We start from the raw sequence: 15600 nt of genomic DNA, 5'->3' as shown, positions 1-15600 counted from the left end.
TAGCTCATAAAAAAATATTAAAAATTTAGTATGTCCAACGCATTTTACATTTAACTTTGCAATATTTATTCTCTCTTTTTCCAGAAAGTACACCAAAATATAGTCACTGAATCATAAAAGGAACATTAAAAACAAAATCCATAATAACTGCTCATCGAAATTCTCTGTGGGAGAGAACAAACTTTTTGAGAAATTTCTGCACCTGGAATTAAACTCTTCTTAGTGAAAAAAATTCCAGAGCTTCTATCGATTTTGCCCAGTGGCCTGCGACACGGAAGCAAATTCACAACAATCGCAGTCAAACAAATATCGATCTGCCCAGCGGCCTGCGAGGGGAGCAGGAAATAGATGGAGGAAAACCATCGACACCGAAAGAAATTCCCAAAAAGCCGCAGTCGGCCAGTTTTTCCACAAGAGACATATCAGCAACCTGATAAAAATCGAAACTTTATCAGTCAAAATGATGAGATATAAGAATCAGAGAAGAGGCAATCTGAATTACGGGATCTAGAATCCTTAAGCTGTCTGATCTAATCACGGGATCAAAAAGACCAAGCGATAAACCATATACGTAGAGTTCCATCTAGGGTTCCAAGATCCGACCATGGGATCTCAGGAAACTGAGACAGCTTCTTCGGAGAGAGGCAGTAGTTTCACGGATCGGAAGCCTAAAAGGGAAGAACCCACAGGAGATCACGAGATATTCGGCCATGAAACGAGGCTTGGCAGAGGGAACCTCGCCGGATCGGCGACGGCGGCGATAGAAGGAGGCGACGCTGTCGCTCCCCCGGGCGAGAACCCATCTCCCAAACCCCATTTCATGGTCGAATATCGCGTGAGATTGTGTGGCGTGCCTCCTGCCGCTAAGCTTTCAGAGGTTATATACCACCCGGGGTAGGGTTTGGCGGTGTATGTTGATCGGATTGGATTCGTGTCGGATCCGGATAGACGGATCCAATATTAGATCCTAGAGAAATCCATTAATGCCAACATCAGAAGATCACCCATCAAATCACCATTAAGTTTACAGATTTTTTGGCGGTGGAAGTCAATAATTACTGACATGTTGCCACATCAGCTCAACGAAGTAATCACTGATCGACAAGAGATCAGCAACCGTATAAAAATTATTAAGAATATTTCCTACATCGTTTGAGATCTAAAATCAAGATTTGGGAGATTGTATTTAAATTTAAATCAGTTATATTTTGAGAATATGTTTGATTTGCGATCGAAATTAAGATTCGAAGTAGGATATTTTAAAAATATAATTGAAATAATTATATATTTTGATATATTTGATGTATGATTAAAATTAAAATTAAAATAAAATTTAAATATTAAAAAATAAAATTAAATTTTAACAAATTAAGATATTTTTATTTTTTTATTTAATTGAAATAAAAATAAAACTTCTAACCAAACGGTTAAAATAAAAAATTACTCATTTTTATTTTATGTCAAAATTCAAATTCCTGTCATTAAACTCCTTTGCCACCACAGTCAACCCCTAATGGTTTATATTGTACAGGTTAAAATTGTCTCTAGGATGCTTGCTTATGTATTAGATATTTTTAATTTTTAAAAATATTTTATTACATAAATTATCTACCAGTGCTTTATTAATATTCATGTTTAAATGCTGCTACATATGCTCTTGACTAAATCAACATATCTGAATAATATAGCTCCTAACCCCAAATCCATTCACAAAATAAAATGACTATTGTTTATTTAAATTTTATTATATTGAAATATATGTTGTTGTCAGACCAGTTTAAGAAACTAAATAATATGCCAATTGAGCTGGAACATTTTTTTTCTTTTTAACAAGGAACAATTTTTAAAATTATTGTTATATTAATATGATGAAATAATAATACTCTATTTTTATGAAAGAAACGAAAAGCTATTTTATGACCAATTACTTAACTCAAGATACATAAACTAGCCTCAAAAGCATTTCCCTTTCAAAATACCCTTGTTGAGATCTTGAGAGACTGCTTAGGAAAATCCTTCTGGATCTAGCAGCATTGGGCAGGAAGAACAAGAGAAAGAAGGGAGAGAGGGGAAAGGAGAGTGAGGAGGTCACGAAGGATAAAATAAATAAATAAATAAAACCTTCTCTCAAGGTCTTGCACAAACATATCAGATGGGATGACTCAAATTATGTTCCTGACTTTTATAACATCTCTTTTATTGTAGGTGAAAAACTTTAAGGACCACCATCGAAAACAAAAATTATGTAGACGAAAAGGGGACTACTTGTCACATCTACTCCAGAATGGAATAAGAACCATCTACAAAGAGTGCCTCCCTCTTAAATATACCACATGACTTACATATCTCCAATACTAGTACTTATAATGGTCATAACAAACAATAACATCATCAAATGACTGTTGTAAGGTGACTAAAAGGTTCTCAAGGCTGCAATTTCATTTTAACAGCTACTGCTTCAGACACACATAATCCAGAGAAATGAATCCACCACGTATATAATGATTTTTAGACAATCCAGAGGCACCTTCATGGGATTCATACACATGACTTGCTCTAATTAATCCAGATAAAAGGCTGCCAACTTCGCTTGGATAAACCTTTTAAGCTATGCTGTGGCTGGCCTATTGCATTCTTAATCACTGTATTCTTTTATCAGAGGAAGCAAGAACCTAACCTAAAGCTGATACAACTCAAACATGGCAAAAGCATATCCTGATTTCACCAACCTGGACCTAATGGATAGGCCTGAAGCTTACCTATTTTTTCCCTTCTCCCAGAGACCTGATTCTCGATTCAGTCATATAAAAAGTAACAATCTTCATGTATGACTAATTTCAGTTCAAGATTATAGATAAGATGTTATTTCCAAAAAGGGGAAAAAAGATTTGGATCCCATTTTTTCACTTAAAACTGGCATTTTCTACTTGGCCCTTATCATATCTAGATATGTTCATTCTGAAAAGTGATTTAGCTAGCAAACAAATCAGCATCACTCTCATTGGTATTTAATTTGCAAATATTTATCACAACCATGGTTTCAAAAACTGCTATAATGAGATAGTACGATAGGCAGCACACCATTCACCGATATAAGTGCCACCATGCCGAAACCAATTATACCAATATGTACCAACCATACCAATCTATACCAAAGTATACCGATGGTACTGTATCCATCATACTGGTCAGTATAATGGTTTTCTAATTTTATTTGAAATTATTAGTTCCAATATATATCTTGGTAGAGGTACCATAACCATTCCAATGAAAAATGGTACGCGATTCAGTATCAATATTTAAAACCTTGATCACAGCACCACAACTTACTATGTTATCTTAATAATGTTTAGAGCTTTTGAGTGTTCAGCAGACATAGCATAGACAACCTAAATATTCTGATACAAATATATGATGCATTATAAAGTTACGATAATCCATATCTATTTCTGAAAATTACAACTGACTTTGGGACCTAGAATATGCACAAACCGACATCCACATCCTAGTACCAAAGAATTAGTCCCCTTGGAGAAAACATGCCCACAAATTTTCTGTTGCTCTTGCGACAACAGATCAACATTGCAGAAAAATTTCAGACTGATTCCTTTTAAGAGATATGAGAAAATAAATTAAATATCATTCGGATCAAAATTTGCTTTCAACAAGATTTCATAGGCCGGAACTGGATCTCGTCCCAATTTTTGCCTGAACATATGGCACTTGATATCGACACATGGTATGGACACTGTAGTGGTGCCAGAAACCTATCGTTTGGGTGTGCACTGTCCTATTACAGTGCTATTTGAAACCTTACGTTTTCAGTCTGATTGAAAAAGTCAGCATAGGATATAGGAATTGCAAATTCTTTAAGACTAAAATCAAATTCCTAAAAGTATCAACTAATAGAGGACATCTAATAGTTCCTCAGAGACTGCATCTGAGCTTGATTTGGCTCCAAATTCATTCTCTGGGGGGTGCATGTGTTATATACCATCTTGCACGAAAGAAGTGTCGTGTCATGCAATTGGTTGAATGGAGTATTAGGTCATAACAAAACTGACACTGCTTTGAGCAAACAAACTAGGTCAAAGAAGAAAACTGGAACTGAAATACAAAAGTAGATTGCCATTTGATACATCATGCAACCATCTCCTTGAGGCTTCATTCTCAGACTAGAAATGCAATCCATTCAACTTAAGCCATTCATGAAAATAGTGAGGTTCTAAGGTTAAAATGCACATGGGAAACATCATGCATATAAGTAGTTGTGCAGGATTCCAGCCATACATTAAAGTGAAGTTTTCAACCAGACATGCATTATGCGCTTAAGATGTTGGACAGTTCCCTGAAGGAATTGATGCCACTAGCAATGCACCCATTGTCATGAAGCATGTTTGATAACAGCCAGGAGAACTCATTCTTGTCAGAGAGAAAATCTCCCTGAAGAAAATAATAAATTGGTAATGCTAAAAGGAGGGAATGCATTTGTTGCTAACCGACACTCTACAAGCCACTTACTGTTCCTTTGGCTATCATTTCCTTACAAGTTTACTCAAGCCTCACTGCAACAATATAGGGTTATATCTAGTTATGCCACTCATGTTGTGTTTGATGAGATATATATAACTTATAGCTTGGCTTCTTGGCATTCAAGACTATGGATCATTGACATGACTATTCCTTTTCATTCCAAATACCAGAGCTAAAGGTTCATGGATATCATGGTTTTACATATGAGCAAAAGATGCTTGTCATGACTGGTAAATTAGCAAAGATTCATTATCTGGTTTAATCTAATTCCTCTTCCCTATTTCAAGACAAGATTATTAAATTGCCCAAATCCTTCGAAATGGGCCTAGGATGTTGTCCAAAGAATCAAGCACCACTCCAACAAGCAGACAACTGAATTAGTGCATAAAGTACTCAATCATCCTCTAATTTATCTTTTTTTTTTTTTCAAAAAATTAACATTTGATAGAGATGGAAGACTGTTGATGCTAGGTAGGCAGCAAGTAAGAAAAACACATTAAATTACAAAATGAATCCGAAGTAACCATTCATGAATACAGGGCTGTCCCCCACCATAAGCTTGAAATATCAAAGGTAGCATGGTCTCAAATAGTTGGGACAAATCTTGATAGTTGATGGTTATGTTAAAATATGACAATCTTAAAGCTCAGGTGGTAAGCAATTTAACCAAGTACCTGTTACTAATTGAAAATGCTTCTAAAAGGTAATGCACTTTCTAAATACTACAATAAACTCAAACAAAATATATTTGAAGCAATAAAATATATTGTTGTTGTATTAACTCATACAATCAAGACCACCATACTTGATCATCCAACTTGCTAATAAGCCTGGTCTGAAGTCTTCTAAAAAAGTAGGTCTTTCTAACCATTTGTATACCCCTTTAACTCAAGTTTCTTAATTTCTGCAATATATTCTTTGAAGTCCAGTAGGATGCACTTTGATCTCATATGATGTTTTATGCTCCATATATAGATCTCTCTAACAATCCTAGTAGCATACATCAGCAAGATCCCCTCCAATACTCACTTGTATGGATCAACAAATAAATTGAGCCTAACATTCCAACATCAACAAGATTCTTAGCATTCTATTCCTTTCCAGTCTCTTATAGAGTGCATTAGCACATGAATGCATGCATGCTTATGAGAATAAGCATTCTGAGAAATCATATGATAGGTATGTTGAAAGACAGCTTTTCACACTCTAAGTCAGTTCAAAGGCAGAAGATAACAACGACTCATACATTAAGGGTGCATTTGAAATCAGAATGAGAACCAGACTCAGAATGGATTGGAATGGAAATCATAGTGGCCATATCTCTCAACGTGTTATTGGAATCAGAATGGAATTTGAATCCTAGAGAAGAGTAGGGATTGAGTTTTGAGGGATCAGAACATTTTCATTACCCCATGGAATCGTAATGGGAATGAGAATCCCCCCAACCAATCGGTTGGAATGGGAGTCACTTATTCCAATTCATATTCTAAAGTCCAACTCCCTCCAACCAAACATGCCTTAAATTCTTGGAGCTAGTCTTTCAACCATTAGAAATCTAGTATTTCTCCACCAAATGTGTTGTCATGTGTTCTCCCACCAGTATAAACAATTTATTTCGGATACAGCTAAAAATCTATGACATCTACTTGGACTAGGAAAAGATCATCACTCATCAGTCTATATCTTTTTGTAGGATCAAATCAAATCATAGCATGGTAATTTGTAGTAACATCTACATTGAATTGCTAAACTAATGAACAAATTTTTTACACCTTCCCATCCAAAAGAATACGACTCCTTAACTCAACATGTTGGTTTTCCACAAAAGGAGCAAATAAGTTGGCATTTGGCAATGCAAAAGCTAAATCAGTTGTACAAATAAAATTGCAAAATCATGGTTAATCTAATTGTTGAAGAAGTAAAAGGTCATACCCAAACTTGTGAGATTAAATGAGTTAGCAATCAAGAACGCAAGTGTCATTACATCTCCGAATCTGGAACTACAGAGGAGCTCCCTTGCAACTGAGAGAAACATACAAATCATGCAATTCAGGGGCTTTCTCTTTGTAGCAGAGAACAAATTTCTCTGTAAATTTCTTTTCCGATAACTTCATAATGGTAGCTAATTGAAATGCCCCACCATGTAACCCTTGAGACTTCATCATCTCCATGACATGATGCCTGGGAACCAACCTCTTCTCCAAGCTCATCATGAGAAGCTCTGGGTATCTCGCGACATAGGATGGCTCACACCCAGTTTCCTTCTCCAAAAATTCCATCTTTCTCTGTATCGCCTTCGCCGACTTAGATAAGAAAGTAGATTGCCTTTGGCACGCAGAGAGGAACTCCGAATCCGACCACCCCAAGCTCTTCATAAGCTTCTTCTTGGCCTCGAAGGTGGTTGTACTGACCCTCTGGAGACTGAGCAGAGTCCAGACGAACATGCTGGAGTGGCGGGGTACTCCCAGCCCCTCGACGCGATCAGCCAAAGCCTGCAGTGATTCCATCTTCTGGCAGACAATCGAAGGCTGCTGCTTTGCGACCAAAGAGATCCTCTTGTCTGAAATGCCGCAGGCCCGTAAGAGTGACAGGTTCGGAAGGATCGTCCTCTCGATACTGTAGTTGAAGAGCCATCGTTTCCTTTTCAACCACTTTATCAAGAACTCATCGGAGCCCAGGAGATCCCTCCAGAACTCGACCTTGGGGAGGACGTTTTGGGGGAACCTGAGGTTGAGGACGGAGGGGTTGGAGAGGATGAGGTGGGCGACGTCGGACTGGGAGAAGCCGAGATCTCGTAAAGCTCGGAACTTTGGGGCCAGGGTCTCCTCCACGTCGAGCCCGAGACATCTGGGGATTCTAGACACGACCTTTTTGATGTCAGCGTCGTCAAAACCGTGGCTTCTGAAGAAGTTCAGGACGGAGTCCGGCTGCTGAGGGGATTTGATGCGGCGGAGGTGCTTGGATGCTGCTTCAGCCGCCTTGTCCGGAGAAAATCCGCACGATCTCGCGAGGTATTCCGCCATGAAATGCGGTTTGGGCGACGGGTTCTCGCCGGGGGCGACGGCGACGGAGCCGGCATCGGCGGTGGAGAGGAGGCGGCGATGGAAGAAGCCGACGAAGATCCTGGGGCTATCACGCCGGAGGACGGAGGAGGAGAGCTCGGCCAGTGGCAGCATCACGCCGCTTCTGGGAGAAGGAATAGCGAGTGACCGTGTGCAGCTGCTTCCCCTTTGAATCCTTTATGAAGTAGACCGGTTCAGACCGGACGAGCCGGTGGACCTGGTGCTCGCTTCAACGTTCTGCCGGTCCAACCGAACTTTTTCTTTTCTTTTCTTTTCTTTTCTTAATTTTTTTTTTAGCGTTGGTTCGCAAGGTAGGAATAGAAATCTAAATGAAAATGAATTGAAATGAAAATTAAAATACTATATCCCTCGGCTTGTTAAGTTTATGAGTGAAATCAGATTTAGAATGAAATTTGAACTTTAAAAGAGAATGTGGATCGGAATTTGAAGGATTATGGCTAGGATTAGAATTGGACTAGACTGGAATGGGCCATATCCTTATTCGAACTTAGCTTAAATATTTTTCGAGCTTCTGATCGGATTTGGATTCAAAATTTTTTAACAAACTCAGGCCTATGCCTTAGTCCGAGCTTGATTCGGACTCGATTGGGCCAACCTATATCAATAAACCCATTTGGCCATCTATTTGACACCAAAAGTTTAAGAATTGTTCCGATGGATGAGCAGAGAGAGAGTCAAAGGTGGCATGGGCAATGGCATTGGAGTGGTCGAGGGTGGCAATGGCAATATGGGCAATATGGCACCACCAAGTGGAGACGTGGTTGAGGAGTGCAAGGGAGGTGTCATAAAAGAGGACGATATCATTGCAGGTGGGGGCATATTCCAGGGCATCAACAGTGGCAAGGCAAAGGGAGTGGACAAAGAAGTCAAAGCCACCAGGCAAAGGGAGCGGACAAAGAAGTCAAAGCAGGTGGCAATCTCGCTGTGGGCATCATGGACAAGAAGGGCGAGGAGGTCAGGAGGCATGGTGAGAGGACAGACAGGGCAGCGACGGTGACATTAGGGTTATGGAAGACAAGGTCAGAGCAGGAAGTAGAAGAAAATGCCCACAGTTTAACCTGCATCAGTCACCTGTGAAGAGGAGGCAACAACTGATTGGCAGCTTGCATGGATATGGGTAGCTGTATGGGCAATAGTGATGTAGAACTCTTGACATGACGTTCGCAACTTAAAGCATATGTCATTCAACAGATTGAAACCAACAGCAACTTGCTTAGACAATTCACTCAAACATTTTCCTTCTAAAACTTCCAATTTAAACAAACCACCGGCCATTCAATTAGTCAGGATCTCTGTTAAACCAAATGGTCAATACAGACTGTAATTTCTAATACCCGGAGAGTAATTTGGATTGGTTCCATTGAGGCAGGAAGTGAGCTTGCACTACTTCAAGTTCACGCTCGAAAGGCACATCTTCTATACTGCCCTGTGCACAAATAGAGATGTGGTCTTTTGTCGGCAATATCTTTATTTCAACTCTATATCAAGCCACATATCAAGGATCTATGATTTAAGAAATTTTAAATTTTGAATTTGAAGTTTGAACACATAATTTAGGATTGATCTTGGAATCTATTTGATATTTCTTTCTATTTTCTTATCATCTCCTAGTTGCATAAGTTTTTGTATATTTTCAATTATAAATATATATATATAATGACCACATCAAAATATTGAGGTAAGAAAAGTTTCCTACAATATTCGCTTTTCCACATATTCTTCTTTCCCACACCTTTAATTCTCAGTTGTATCATACAATAGGTTATATGGAGAAACAGATAAAACAAAGTTCAATAATAATGATAGCAAATGCATTAGTTGAAAATACATTATATGGAAGAGAGATTTTTTAAAAAATATATTATTTGAGTCAATGTACTATGTGATCGGATGGAAAATACTTTGAATTTGCTCTTAGACTAAAGTAGATGTATTTGAATGGACTTAATAAAATGTCCAAGAAAGAAGATCCTTTGTAATTATATGCACTTTGAAGGTAACAATGCAATACAAAGTTGTAGAATGGTTCTTTACTGTAACCGAATATCATAACAAATCTTTTGAGGATTATGTGCAAAATAACATATGCATCTTCATAAAAAAAAAGCAACAATGAGATTAGAAAAACACATGACCACAAAATTTCACCTACACTTGAAATAAAAAATGAAAAACACTGCAATAGCCAATCAACAATATTGCCCAACTTGAATTTTACTTCCAGCTGGACAAGTCTATATTAACCGAAGGTCTATTTTGGATGGCAATTCAAGTCCATATCAAATTAGGACATTGGCCTAAATTGATTTATTATAAGAATATCAAATTTAGTCTAAAGTAGTTTACTTGATCATATATATATCCCGTGTAACACTAAAGGAAGGAGTAGTAATTGAGCATTCTAGAGATATAGTGGATTGGAGGCTAAAATTTGTGAGATAATTTAATACTTTATAATTTTTAATTTTTTTATAATGAAGCTTTTGTATTATCTCTGCTAGTAGATATAGGTCTATAGACCAAACCACATAAATATTTTGTGCTTTATTCTTCTCTTGTTGTCTATCTTTTCTATTTTTTCTCTTCTTTTTTTCTTCTTGTTTCGTTATTCTCTCTGTCGGTCCTAACAAGTGGTAGTAAAGCCATGGACTTTTGATTTGAGTTTCACAATGATGATCGCAAAATTCGAGATCAAGAAGTTCAATGGTGCAAACAACTTCGGCATCTAGTAAATTAAGATGTGAACCTTTTTTGTGCAACAAGGTTTGTGGAAGGTATTAGAAGGTACAGAGTTATTATATAGCATGTTTGATGGAGATAAAGGAAAATTGTTGTTGAAGGCATATATTATAATTCTATTCTATTTGGCAGTGTTGTGAGGTCATATCACCTCGATCAATATTCTCTGGACTTAAAAGCTCTCGAGTTGATAAGAATACCGATGTAAGTCTTAATTGTAGACCTCATCAGAAGGCCGACCTCATTAGAAAGCTGATATCATCAGAAGATCAACCTCATCAAAAAACCGACCTTTGACACGTGGCAGCATTAGAAGACATCAACCTCATAGCGATCTGCAAGTCAAATTTCTCTACCAGCACTATACTAAACCAAATTGATTAATTACCAATTTGGTGCTATGATAGTCGACCTGCTCAATTTATATTAGCGGGACATTGGTTTTACCCAACCTCTCACTTAGCCAATAAGATTTCAGGTCAGTTATCTTCCAACTATACTACAGTTGTATTATAACTATGATACAGCTATTTACCAGCTCAAGACAGTTCACAACCTCCCTATAGCTGGCTATTCTATTATAACAAATTTTAGATGGTTATCCGTAATTATCTAACAAATTTATAACGGCCTAACAAATTTTTCTAATAGCTTGAGCAGGCTTCCTCTATATAAAGTGGGATATAGTACTCTCCAAAAGATAAGTCATAATTTACAGAGTCTAGATTCTACTTAACTCTTTCCAATTTTTTCATTAAAGAAAATCTAAGTTCTCTCCATTCTAATTTACACTCTTTACTCTCGACTTTTCTATTTTTCACTATCTGTTCTTAAGGCTCCGACCGACTTAAGCATTAGAGAATCCTAAATTGGAGGGTACCCTACTAGTTTTGGGCTGAAACCAGAAGAAATAATATATTGATATGTATTTATAGACCGTGATGTCAATAAACAGGTGGAGCTTGATGTTGAAGCTCCTGGCGCTGATCTGTGCATATAGCTCCATATATTGATATGTATTTGATGTTCTCTCCTAATGTAACATATAGCTCCATATATGTTCTACTTGCTATGATCTGTGCATTTGATTTGGAGCTTAAACGGCTTGAAATTAAAACTGCCTTCTTGCATGGTGCATTGAAAGAACAAATCTATATGTTACAGCCTGAGGAGTTGCTTATTCTAGTTACAAAAAATTATATTTACTTATTGAAGAAGTCTTTATATAGTTTGAAGCAGTCACCTAAGCAATGATATAGAACATTGACACTTTCATGTTTAATAATGGTTATAACAGAAATCACTATGATAGCTATGTTTATTATAAAAAAATTTTAGATTATTTTTTTATGTATTTGCTATTGTATGTTGATAATATATTGATTGCAACTAAGGATAAATTTGAAATTAACAGGTTGAAAGTTCAATTGATTGGTGAACTTGAAATGAAAGATTTGGGTGTGGAAAAGAAGATTATAGGGATATAGATCCATAAAGATTGGTAAGTAGAAATAAAATGATGGGTATGTTGAATGATAGCTTTTAACACTCTAGGTTAGTTCAAAGGCAGAAGATAACAATAACTCATACATTAAGAGTGCATTTTGTTCGTGACTGAAATCGGAATGGAAATCATAGTGGCCATATCACTCAACATTTTTGGTTTATGATTGTTATTGGAATCAGAATGGAATTTGAATCCTAGGAGAGAATAGGGATTGAGTTTTGAAAGATTATAGTATTTTTGTTCTCTCTCGAAATCGTAATGGAAATGGGACTCCCCTCAACCAAACGATGGGAATGAAAATCACTCGTCCCAATTCATATTCCAAAGTCCAACTCCCTCCAACCAAATACATCTTAAATTTTTGGAGTTAGTCTTTCAATCATTAGAAGTTAGTATTTCTCTACCGAATGTGTTGACATGTATTCTCCCACCAGTATAAACAATTTATTTCGGATACAGCTAAAAATCTATGACATCTGCTAGGACTAGGAAAAGATCATCACTCATCAGTCTATAATTTTTTGTGGGATCAAATCAAACAAAATCATAGAATTGTAATTTGTAGTAACATCTACATTGAATTGCTAAACTAAAAAATAAATTTATTACACCTTCTCATCCAAAAGAATACGACTCCTTAACATGTTGGTTTTCTAGAGATGAGCCAATTAGTTGGCATTTGGCAATGCAAAAGCTAAATCAGTTGTACAAGTAAAATTGCAAAATCATGGTTAATCTAATTGTTCAGGAAGTAAAAGGTCATACCCGAACTTGTGAGATTAAACGAGTTAGCAATCAAGAACGCAAGAGTCATTACATCTCTGAATCTGGAACTACGGAGGAGCTCCCTTGCAGCTGAGAGAAACATACCAATCATGCAATTCAGGGGCTTTCTCTTTGTAGCAGAGAACAAATTCTTCTGTAAATTTCTTTTCTGATAACTTCATAATGGTAGCCAACTGAAATGCCCCACCATGTAACCCTTTAGACTTCATCATCTCCATGACATGACGCCTGGGAACCAACCTCTTCTCCAAGCTCATCATGAGAAGCTCTGGGTATCTCGCGACATAGGATGGCTCACACCCAGTTTCCTTCACCAAAAATTCCATCTTTCTCTGTATTGTCTTCGCCGACTTGGATAAAAATGGAGCTTGCCTTCGGCACGCAGAGAGGAACTCCGAATCCGACCACCCCAAGCTCTTCATAAGCTTCTTCTTGGCCTCGAAGGTGGTTCTGCTGACACTGTGGAGACTGAGCAGAGTCCAAACGAACATGCCGGAGTGGCGGGATACTCCCAGCCCCTCGACGCGATCAGCCAAAGCCTGCAGTGATTCCGTCTTCTGGCAGACAATCGAAGGCCGCTGCTTTGCGACCGAAGAGATCCTCTTGTCCGAAATGCCGCAGGCCCGTAAGAGTGACAGGTTCGGAAGGATCGTTTTCGCGATACTGTAGCCGAAAAGCCATTGGTTCCTCTTCAACCGCTTTATCAAGAGCTCATTGGAGCCCAGAAGATCCCTCCACAGCTCAATCTTGGGGAGCACGTTGTGGGGGAACCTGAGGTTGAGGACGGAGGGGTTGCAGAGGATGAGGTGGGCGATGTCGGACTGGGAGAAGCCGAGATCTCGTAAAGCTCGGAACTTTGGGGCCAGGGTCTCCTCCACGTCGAGGCCGAGACATCTGGGGTTTCTAGACACGAGCTTTCTGATGTCGGCGTCGTCAAAACCGTGGCTTTTGCAGAAATCCAGGACGGAGTCTGGCAGTTGAGGGGATTTGATGCGGCGGAGGTATTTGGATGCTGCTTCAGCCGCCTTGTCCGGAGAGAATCCGCACGATCTCGCGAGGTATTCCGCCATGTAATACGGTTTGGGCGACGGGTTCTCGCCGGGGGCGACGGCTCCGGCATCGGCGGTGGAGAGGAGGCGGCGATAGAAGAAGGAGACGAAGATCCTGGGGCAATCGCGCCGGAGGACGGAGGAGGAGAGCTCGGCCAGTGGTAGCATCGCGCCGTCTCCGGGAGAAGGAAGGGCGAGCAACCGAATGCAGCTGCTTCCCTTCTGAAACCTTTATGAAGTAGGCCGGTCTAGACCGGACGAGCCGGTAGACCTGGCGCTCGCTTGAACGTTCTGCCGGTCCAACCGAACTTTTTCTTTTCTTTGCTTTGTCTTTTCTTAATTTTCTGGCGTTGGTCCGTGAGGGAGGAATAGGAATTTAAGTCGAAATGTATTTAAATAAAAATTAAAATACTATATCCCTTGGCTTGTTTAGTTCATAACTGAAATTAAAATTAAAATAAAATTTAAATGTTAAAAAAGAATATGAAATATATTTCGAAGGATTGTAACTGGGGTTAGACTTGTGTCGGGTTAGAACAGGTCATATCCTTTATTCAAGTTCAGTTCAAATATTTTTTCAGGCTTTACATCAGGCTTTGACCCAAATTTTTTTAACAAACTCAAGCCTATGCATCAGTCTGAGTCCGGTCCGAACTCGATTGGGCCAATCCGAGCCTATAAACCCATTTGGCCATCTATGTCACATCAGAGATTTTGGATTTTTTTGGACAAACTAGCGAAGAAAGTAGAAGGTGGCACAGGCGGCATCAAAGTGGTCAAGGACAGCAGTGGCGATACATTACTATCAGGCAGAGACACGGTTGAGTGCAAGGGAGGTGTCATAAAGGAGGATGATATCATCATTGGTGAGGATGTATCAAAGGGCATCCACAGTGGGCAAGGCAGAGGAAGTCGATGAGGATATCAAAGCAGGCGGCAATCTCACAGTGGGCATCACGAGCAAGGCGGGCGAGGAGGTCTGGGGGCATAGTGGAGAGGACAAACAGGACGGTGGCGATGTTGGGGTTAGGGATGGTAAGGTCAGAGCAGACACTAGAGAGGACAATGTCCCAAAGGTTAGGGTTGAGACGGGTGGAGCAGAGAAGATTGAATGTGAGCTTCTTGCAGATAATAGACGCTGGGAAGGTGATAATCTCCCCACACATGAACTTGGCCATGATAGACATGTCACGGTCGATGACTGGCAGCCAACTATTTCAATGTCCTCACACGTTGCCATCGACGACCTGATCACCATGCTCAGTGAGAGAAAGAGAACCAAGAACCCTAATCCACATGGATTCCATCGAGACTCTTCAACAGAATTCGAGAGAAAGAGAGTGCGATGATCCATTTAACTGATTGAGCTCGAGCTTGGGCCTAAATTCGAGCTCTTGCTCAAGCTGGGTCCAGGCCGAGTGAAGAATATACCCAAGCTTGCTTCAAATAAAAATGGGCTTATATCTGGGCCTAAATTCAACCTAATACAAAATTCGGATCTAGCCCAAATCCCAACCCAAAGACGATTCAGCCCAATGGACTTTGGGTCAGCCTGAGTCCATTTTCAGCCCTAATTGTGGCATTTTCATTCTCCTCTAAGATCAAAATGAAAATAGAATTTTATTCAACCAAATGACTGAACCAGAATTACTTATTCCCATTCTGGAGTCTAATTCCTCCCAACCAAACACATCTTAAATCAATTTATCTAACCAATTTAGAGTAAATATATTTATGGACTTTAAAAAATAAAATACTTTAAAATATCTATCACAGTTGTTCGTAAAACAGATCCAGAAAAATATGTTATGTGAAAATTTTAATCAAAGAACTGCGAAGAAAGCTGATCAATCAATCTTCATCTCCGTTACCATATGGACACTAAAACATATCAAGAAATGAA

At 38.9% G+C, this 15600-nt stretch overlaps 2 protein-coding genes across 5 annotated transcripts; both read right to left on the bottom strand.

Moving 5' to 3' along the window:
• On the bottom strand, positions 1–9666 carry LOC105056510 (uncharacterized). 4 transcript variants are annotated; one of them, XR_833854.4, is made up of 2 exons: positions 503–6454; positions 1–430 (listed from the first exon to the last, which is right to left on the bottom strand). XR_833854.4 is itself a non-coding variant. In XM_019854588.2 (2 exons), exon 1 carries the CDS (start codon positions 7707–7709, stop codon positions 6534–6536), a length of 1176 nt encoding a protein of 391 aa, XP_019710147.1. In that variant the 5' UTR covers positions 7710–9666; the 3' UTR covers positions 1–430; positions 6466–6533. The 4 variants fall into 4 exon arrangements, 1 of the variants encoding a protein (XP_019710147.1); XR_002165947.3 differs by having other exon boundaries at positions 572–6454; XR_002165948.3 differs by having other exon boundaries at positions 604–6454.
• Positions 9667–12650: 2984 nt separating this feature from the next.
• LOC105056507 (uncharacterized) lies at positions 12651–13915 on the bottom strand. Its single transcript, XM_010938722.4, has one exon. The coding sequence runs from the start codon at positions 13863–13865 to the stop codon at positions 12696–12698; it is 1170 nt and encodes a 389-aa protein (XP_010937024.1). The 5' UTR covers positions 13866–13915; the 3' UTR covers positions 12651–12695.
• Positions 13916–15600: the final 1685 nt, after the last annotated feature.

Source organism: Elaeis guineensis, chromosome 13 (assembly GCF_000442705.2).
Source record: "Elaeis guineensis isolate ETL-2024a chromosome 13, EG11, whole genome shotgun sequence".
In the NCBI taxonomy this organism is placed as follows: domain Eukaryota; kingdom Viridiplantae; phylum Streptophyta; class Magnoliopsida; order Arecales; family Arecaceae; genus Elaeis; species Elaeis guineensis.
This window is presented reverse-complemented; position numbering and strand designations above follow the sequence as displayed.